This window comes from Propithecus coquereli, unplaced genomic scaffold (assembly GCF_000956105.1).
Source record: "Propithecus coquereli isolate 6110/MARCELLA unplaced genomic scaffold, Pcoq_1.0 Scaffold377, whole genome shotgun sequence".
In the NCBI taxonomy this organism is placed as follows: Eukaryota; Metazoa; Chordata; class Mammalia; order Primates; family Indriidae; genus Propithecus; species Propithecus coquereli.
The window spans coordinates 773,703-782,393 of NW_012149474.1; the positions used below are offsets into that span (position 1 = coordinate 773,703).

The 8,691-nt window shown below is 54.0% G+C and overlaps 1 protein-coding gene across 4 annotated transcripts in view; it reads right to left on the reverse strand.

Annotated features, from left to right (window-relative positions):
- The window catches only part of AP2A2 (adaptor-related protein complex 2, alpha 2 subunit), an 83,093-nt gene extending 75,257 nt beyond the window's left edge, over nucleotides 1-7,836 (reverse strand). For all 4 annotated transcript variants that reach the window (XM_012651996.1, XM_012651995.1, XM_012651994.1 and 1 more), the window contains exon 1: nucleotides 7,705-7,836. In XM_012651996.1, coding sequence (XP_012507450.1) covers nucleotides 7,705-7,771 — 67 coding nt within the window. In that variant the 5' untranslated portion in view covers nucleotides 7,772-7,836. The remainder of the gene's footprint in view (nucleotides 1-7,704) is intronic.
- Nucleotides 7,837-8,691: the final 855 nt, after the last annotated feature.

Sequence of the window (8,691 nt, forward strand, 5' to 3'; positions counted from 1 at the left end):
TTTAAAAGACTATTCAACGTCACTTTGGCGCCCTTTTTTCTACGCTTCTTAACTGTAATAGAAACATACACTTGCCGTCTCAGCTACACTACACGAAGGAAGGCTGTCCATAGGAAAAGCAAAACACAAATCCCAAGACAGCACCACCCGCCCTAAGGAGCTCAGAGTGTTTTACATAAACTAACTAATCCTCATTACACCCTGCATTGCCTTCGGAAGGGATTTTATTTTGAGACAGCCTTGCTCTGTTGCCCAGGCTGGAGTGCTGTGGTGTCAGCCTAGCTCACTGCAGTCTCCAACTCCTGGGCTCAAGCGATCCTCCTGCCTTGGCCTCCTGAGTAGCTGGGACTACAGGCATGTGCCACCATGCCTGGCTAATTTTTTCTATTTTTAGTAGAGACGGGGTCTCACTCTTGTTCAAGCTAGGAAGCGATTTTAAAGGTAAGAAAAACCCTACAATGCAGGACAAAACCAGGCAATCCAACTCAGATGTGGCCTCTACATGTGTAAGCAATCCAGTAGACAGATACCAATCTTCGAGTGGGCGGGAAGAAAGGTAAATGGCAAATACCTTAAATACAAGGACAAGGGTGAATGCAAGACCACCACAACCCTGAGTTTAAATTTCAGGCAAAAAATAAGACTCCAGGCTCTCAACAGGGCCACACTTTGCAAAGGCGGAAAGGCAAGCAGAACAGGATCTGACCCAAACCCTGGCTAGTTTTTTTCCTAAATGAACACACCCAGCCTCTTGAGCCACAGCTCAGTTTCAGAAGGCTAAGAGAGAACTCAGCAGGGCAGGACAGCCTTCTCGGAAGGACCCCCTCCCTCGGGGCCGGGGCAGATGCAGGCACATCACTGCCCAACACCCCAGGCCCCCTCACACCCTGGGCTCCTCCCACCTCACCACCCCACAGAAGTCTGTACAACCCCACTGCCCACAGGCTGATGACCAGCTAAGCGTGGGCCCATCCTGCTCCTCTCTGCCAACAATGTGGAAGGAAAAAGTGTGAGCAGCTGGCAGGAAGTCACGTCCGAAATGCAGGCAGGGGCCAGAGTGTGGTCACAAGCTCACACCATATCTTACAGGCCGTCCCAGCGCCTCCGGCACAGACACACCACCCAACTCGCCTCTCCTGCCTGGGCCTCGCTGCCCCACGCTCTTCTTGGTCCTCTTCCCAACTCTAGTCCCCAGGGCACCTGTGCAAAGCAGGCTGCCTCCTGGCCAGACCCGCACAGCCCTGTCCTCACCACACGGCCTCCGAAGGCCCACTGGAACCCGTCCTATCCACCCTGAAATTGCCTCATGATGAACCTGCACATACGACTTTCTAAGACATTTCAACCTTCTCAGCTTCCGTACCAAAGTCAGGAAGTCTCTGAAGAAGGGACATGCTGCCACAATCAGCAAATATGGTTTTATAACCTAAGCCTGACACATCATATGGCCTGGTAAGAACTGTTCACTTCTGTTTGTTTAAGTGAGTGTCATTCAATTTTTTCTTAGCTGGGGTAAAAGTTATTTAACTTACTCCATACAGCACTGGAAGCCACCAGAAGCCATCCAACTTTCTAACTCCCAAACTTGTAGTTTCAGTATCAAACCTCAGTGCTGCTTAAATCAGGCGAGACTCCATGCAGACCGATGATGTGAGAGGGTGGGCTAGGAGGCGACACTCCCACTCATGCTACACGCACCTTGTCACACTGGATGGGGAGGAGGGAGAATGGACCAGTCGTATTTGACAGAAAAAAGAATGCTTGCGTGACAAGGCCACACACATGAAGTGTTCCGAAGTCCAACTTGGAATTAGCCTCTGTAGATGTCCAGGCACCTGTGTGCCCCATCATTTCCCTCTGCCTCCCTCTGTGACCTCCCTGCCTCCACACGGAGAGTGCCTTCAGGGCAAGGACCCGCCTGTCCATCTGGATGTCCTGCCAGTCCTACACAGGCAGTCCCAAATGCAGGAACACACTCTGAGAACTCAGCTCCCAGTTTGTCTGCGAGTCTCTCAGGGCAGCGGGCATAGGTTCAACCTCATAGCATCTCAACTTAACAGGTCCTGATCTCTTATCCAAAATCTGAGGCCAAATTTGTTCCAGAATTCAGCACTGCTCGGACATCAGGAAGTACGGTGTGTCCCACGTGCACATCACACCCAGCCGTCACAGGGGGGCAGTGCCCTGCAAGCACAAGAGTGGACAGGAGACTGGAGAACGCCCACGCAGGAGGGAGGCCCCACACAGCCTCCTGGCAGCGTGGGTCCAGCGTTTTTGCCAAACAAGTTTACTACAGACTTACAGAAAGACTTTTGGTTTTCAGAACTATATCATTTCTTTTGAGATTTGAGCTAAGGGAGGGTGGTCCAGGCTCAAGGTGATGCAAAGCAGACGGGAGGCTCAGAGGCACTCACTGAGGGGCTCCCCGCCTCTCCTGCCCAGGAGCCATGCCACGCATGCAAACGCTCCGTTTGCATCAGCACAAAATCTCCCTGGAATATCACTCTCTACATCAGAATCCAGTCTTCCCCTCTGACCTGACCCTGTTTGATTTTTTAAGAGCCAAGGAAATGCCATCTAATCCCACAAAGACAGCCTTTCCAATAACTCTTCCACTACAAAACCCTGACACAGACTGTTGCCAAAAGCAACAGAGTGAAAATCATTTTAAGAGGAAAGAGAAGTAATGCTAAGTATCTGGCACAGAATATGCTTATCGCTGGGACATTTCGACTTGTCACAAAAGCAGCAGTGACCCTACCCTTCAGAGGGAGACCACCCACATATTTCCTAGACGCAGCAACCACCACTTGGCACAAAAATTCAACCTGCAGCAAAGACCTGCTTCCCCCTCTGGCCCAGCGGCCCAACCCTCCGCTAACCCTCCCACCACACTTCCTGAACTGGTTTCTAAGGAATATAAATTATGCATAAGAGTGCGAAAGAAAATATGCAAGAAGAGCATTCTTCTTCTGAAAGTCAGCATTTTTAAAATGTACAGTCAAAACAACAAAATGGACTTCTAACTTTTAATGTTCTTTAAAAAATTTAAAAGCAGACTGACCAACTCTGATTCTGATCTTTATTACTATGCAGCAAAATCAAGTACAACTTTATGTCCAATTTTTACACTAAAGTTTAAGCAGAATTTAAATTTTTATGTTCAGTTTCTCCATGTCTCATGTATCACTCCATAAGGGAATTTTATGAACAGATAAATTTTTTTTAAATTTAGTCATATACCAATAAAGTTAACAGAAATGGAAGAAACCAAGTTTTGTGCCAACCTCAGTGAGCGAGCACTGACAATTATTCTCTAGTTGAACACGGCACCTGCAGAGAAACCGCATCCCTGTCATCAAAAACACGGAAACCCATGACTGCCAACTGGCTGACACGCGCTTCCCTCCCTGGGAGTACCTGGAGGGGTTAAACGAACGCCACGCGGGATGGAAGTGTGTGTAGCAGATGCATCTGCAGCCCTGGCACCACATGCAGGGACTAAGTGGCCATTTCCTGCCCGAAGTCACGTTCCGGCAACATGACTGGTCTCACAAGAAGAACCTGTCACCTGTCCTGATGATCCCGCAGGCAATTCTCAGAGTCCGGCGACATTTTCCGTGAGGTTTTATGTTCCCAGCGATACTCTGGTTTTGGCATATAGACAGCAACACGTCAAGATGTGATGATTATGTCAGACAGGACTCCTCTTCGAGGACATGTCACTTATGGAAATGCACACGAAAGTTCCAAAATAACTGAGCAAACAGCAAACAATACTTATCTGGTTTCCCCCATCTCAGCAGCTCTTTTGTTTTCTTGGAATCTTTTCCTGCACTGTAACACCGATCAACGATCAACACAACAGCCCGGACAGACCTCCCTGGGATCGTACTGAGTGAAAACTCTCGAAAGGTCACACAGTATACCATTCCACTGAAACGGCATCCCCGAGGTCACAAAATCATAGACAGAGAGCAGATAAGTGGCTTCAGAAGGGAGCAGCAGCGTGGCTACACCGGGTAGCATGAAGACACCTTGTGATAACAGGACAGTTCTACCTCTCGGCCGAGGTGGAGGCTACACAAAGCTACGGGTGCTAAAACCACACGGAACCCACACACACACACACACACACACACACACACACACACACATGTGGGCGCATGCAAAACTAATGACATCTCGATATGCCCGGGAGTTGTACCAACGTCAGCTTCCTGATGTTGAAAGCATCCTGCAGTTACGCCAGACGTCCACATGAGGAAAGGTGGGGAGGAGAATGCCAGGGACCACCCCCCCATCCGTTTCTTCGCAACTTCCTGTAAATCTGTAATTATTTCAAAATAATGATTTAAAAAACTGAGACTAAATAAAAAGGCTAAAATTGTTTTTAATGACAATTAAAAAGAGAGAAACAGTTTATCAACTCCCATATGCTGAACTCGTATTAGCCAAATTCAGTGGCACCTGGATTCAAATTCATCAGAAAGGCTCAAGTTAATTTCATGAGACACTAATTAGTTCACTACCTGAGCCACAAAAGCCACAGCTTTGAGTGGCAGGGCATGACACAGGGCACCTTTCCAAATCTTGGAGCCTAGGAAAAGCAACATTGCCAGCCGGGCAGGAGTGGATGACTAGCCCCGCTGCAAACTGACGCAGAGCACGCTCTGCCTACCTCCCCGTGCCCCGTACCCACTGCCCTCAGACTCTCAGCACAGGGTCTTAGAGGGGAAACTTAAGAAACTAGTGAGAAAAGTCAAAGAGAGCTGCAAATTTGAGTTGAAACAGACTTCAACGATACTTCAGCTCAAAATCTACCCCTTCATCCCTCAGTTGGTTTCCAGCCACGGAGCCGGGAAGAGACAGAGCAGGGTCAAGTGCCTTGGCTGCCTGCTCAGTGTCCTCTCCACAGAGCCTGGCTGCTCCTGCCACTAGCCCTCACGATGGCAACAGCGCAGGCACCAAAACCAGAGCCGGCCGGGGGAGTGGGGAGCAGTGACTCCTCTCCCTGCAACACAGGGGCCCGGCTCAGACCAGCTCTGCCCCGGCCAGCTCTCCAATCCCCTCTCCGGGCACCAGCCCCAACTGTGTTCACATTAATTCCCTGCTCCTCCTCCAGCTCCTTGGTCTTCTGCCTGATGTGCCCTTTGGACAAAACCGCCCAAGAATCACATCCTGGGGGAGGTCTTCTCTGGCTCACCCATCTATGCGCTCACTGGGTACACGTCACGTGCCAGATGCTGTGAGAGGAACGTGACGCGATGAGCAAGACACGGTCCCCACCTCATGGAGCCTACAGTGCCGTGGGGGACACAGAGCCACATGGGGAGCAGCACCACAAACTGAAGACACTGCTTGGAGGAACAGCACCATGGCTGATGAGACGTAACGGGACAGCAAGGCTGGAAGCTGTTTCTGAGGAAGGGCCACAATGAACAGAAACCTGGCTCCCCCAGGAAGGATCAGGCACCCTCTTCTTCTAACAGCTCCTTTATGGGAGGGACTGTCTTATTCATTGGTCTACACCAGTGGTTCTCAACCAGGGACAACTCTGTCCCTCAGAGGACATTTGTCAATGTCTGGAGACATTTTTGGCTGTCACAACTGAGGCATCTAGGTGCTGCTGAACACCCTACAAGGCACAGGACAGTCCCCCACAACAAAAGATGATCCAGCCCCAAATGTCAGCTGTGCCAAGGTGGAAAAAGTCTGGTCTACACAGTCAACAAGTAGTTACAGAGTATAGTGGTTCCCCCTTTTCCACAGAGGATATGTTCCAAGACCCCCAGCGGATGCCCGATACCTCAGATAGTACCAAACCCTATACATACTATGTTCTTCCCTACACATGCATACCTATGAAGTTTAATTTATAAACTACGCTTTATTAAAAAAAAAATCTCTCAATAAGAGATTGACGATAACTAATAACAGAACACCTATAACAATATACTGTAAGGTCAGGCGCAGTGGCTCACGGAGGCTGAGGTAGGAGAATCACCTGAGCTCAGGAGTTCGAGACCAGCCTGAGCAAGAGCGAGATTCTGTCTATACTAAAAATAGAAAAAAATTAGCCGGGCAAGGTGGCATGCACCTGCAGTTCCAGTTACTCAGGAGGCTGAGGCAGGAGGATCGCTTGAGCCCAAGAGTTGGAGGTTGCTGTGAGCTACGATGACACCATGGCATTCTAGCCTGGGGTGACAGAGTGAGACCCTGTCTCAAAAAAAAAGATAAAAAAACTATAAATAAGTGATGTGAATGTGGTCTCTCTCTCAAAATATTTTATTGTACTATGCTCACCTATTTTCAGAGCACAGTTGACCGTGGGTAACTGAAATCTCCAATAAGGGAGGACTACTGCACTCACTACGTGGCAGGCACCGTCTTGTCAAATGCAGGACCTGGCACGGAACATACGTCCAATAAGTGGGTGACTGTCTGAGAAAATGGTTTTCAATCTCAATGTCCTGCCCCATACAACTTTCTTCAAAAATGAAAGAACAGGTGCTGTACCTGATTTAAGGCTGCTAAGCCTTTGCCCAAGAGGTCCATGAACAAGTAACATGCACGCTTAGTTTTACAAAACACATTACGATTATGAATACTGCTGTCTTGGAAATTTCATTATGTAGCAAAGGAAGAGGAAAGGCGCTGATCTGGGAGTGTGTTTCTAGCCTTTCTTTGCAGAGTAGGGAAGGGGCAGGAAGTCTTCTACCCTTCCACAGAGTCTGTGGCAGAACCAGACTGTCCTCCTGACCCCCCGCCCCGGCTAAGGGGGTGACAGTTTAAAGGGAAGGTTCGGTACCACAGCATCGATCAGTAGATGAGGTCACAAAAATTCCTCAAAACGTACATTAACCCTAAGGTAACAAAAATCACCAAGGCAACTACTGGCTGGATAAGGAGGAAAAAATAAACACAGCAGACAGGAAACTGACTTTTTCCCCCCTTACATTAGATAAGGGGATCATCTCTGCACACCAAAGCCAAAACCATCGGTGGCCGTGCACCCACGTACATGTCCCTCGAACGGGCCAAGCGCCCCGGCCCGTTCCACTTCTGGCGTGGACTCCCGCCCCGGGGACACGCGTGTGGCCGAGAGGGCTGGGCCCGGAGCCGCGGGCCACGCAGTCCCGAGGCCACCCACGCCGGCCTGCTCCCGTCCGGCCCCCTGGGGGAATGAGTCATTTTAATCGCAGCGGGTGAGATCTAATCAGGGCGCAATAAGCCACCAACCCAGGTCGGAGACGTTCCCCGGGAAGACGCGGATTTCTAGATTTCCGCTCCCGCAACGCAAAGCCACGCTGTTTTGGAAAACGCGGGGTTAAACGCTCCGCTACTAGAAAGACCGAGATGACATCATGCTGGGGAGGGGCGTCTTGGCTGGAACCCCCTCGGCGGGGCCACAGTACCCCGCACCCGCGCGGGCCAGCGACCAGGGTGGGGCGCGGGGGAGGACGCCGCCCGCCGGCTCCCCAGGCCCCGCACCCAGTCCTGGACCCCGCGCTCCGCACCCCGCTAGCGCCCCAGACCCCGCGCCCCGCCCTGGATCCCGCAGCCCAGCGCCCCAAACCCCGCACCCCGCCCCAGGCCCCGCACTCCCGCGCCCGCCCAGCCAGGCCGCCCCAGACCCGCACCTGCGTCCCCGCCAGCCAGGCCGCCCCCCGCCCGCAGGCCCGAGCGGCGCGGGCCACTCACAGTTGCGGATGTCCGAGATGAAGACCGCCAGGCCCCGCATCCCGTCCCCCTTAGACACGGCCGGCATCTCCGGGCGCCGGGAGCGGCCCGGCTGGCGGGCCCGGGCGGAGGAGCGCGGGGAGCCGGAGCCGGAGCCGGAGCCGCCGAGGAGCCGCCGCGCAGCCGCCTCAGCAGCCTCAGCCTCCTCAGCCTTGGAGCGCCGCTTTCTGCGCCGCCGCGCGCGCGCGCACGCACGACGCCCGCATCGGCGGGCACGCGCACGCTCGCGCGCGGCGACGGACGGCGGCCGGGGCGGCGGCACGGGAGCGAGCACGTCGAGGACAGGGCCGGGGCGCCCCCTGGAGGCGGTGCGGGCCCGAGAGCGGGGCCGCGCCTGGTCGCGCTGAGGCCGCAGGTTCGCGTCCCGAGGCCGCGCCCGGCTGGCTGTGCAGCCGCTGTCCGGTGCGAGAGGGGCGCGGGCCCACGCGGGGACACGCGTACCGAGCGTGGCCGCCTCCCTTGCTACGACTGGCCCCGGCGGCCTCTGCAACGGGCGGACACTGCGGCCTCCCCGGCTTAGGGCTAGTGCGGAGTTTGCCTGCGCTCGCCAGGTCCCCAATTTTCCTCCGGGGAGCGACGGACTCCTACGCGGCCGGCGTCGGCTGGGGTGCGCGGCGGCCCTGGGTGGGGGCCAGGCCACCGAGCCATGCGGAGGACGCGCCGGGAGGAAGCCGGGGCGACCTCTTGGCTGTTCTGGCTCCAGTGAGGAAATCCTCCCCAGCCCCGGACCTGGTACTGCCGGACTGCCCGCCGCCTCCCCGGGCCTTACGCAGGCCGGGCCAAGGCTCTCGCAGCCTCTGAGCGGGCCGAGGGGGCCACATTGCCCCTGCCCGAGCCCACGGTGTGTGGAGGGAGCCCAGGCACCTGCCCACCTCACTGGGCAGGGCAGAGGCGGCCCCTTCCCCTGCAAACGGGGCCCGAGGCCTGAAGAGAAAGGGCTGCCCTGCC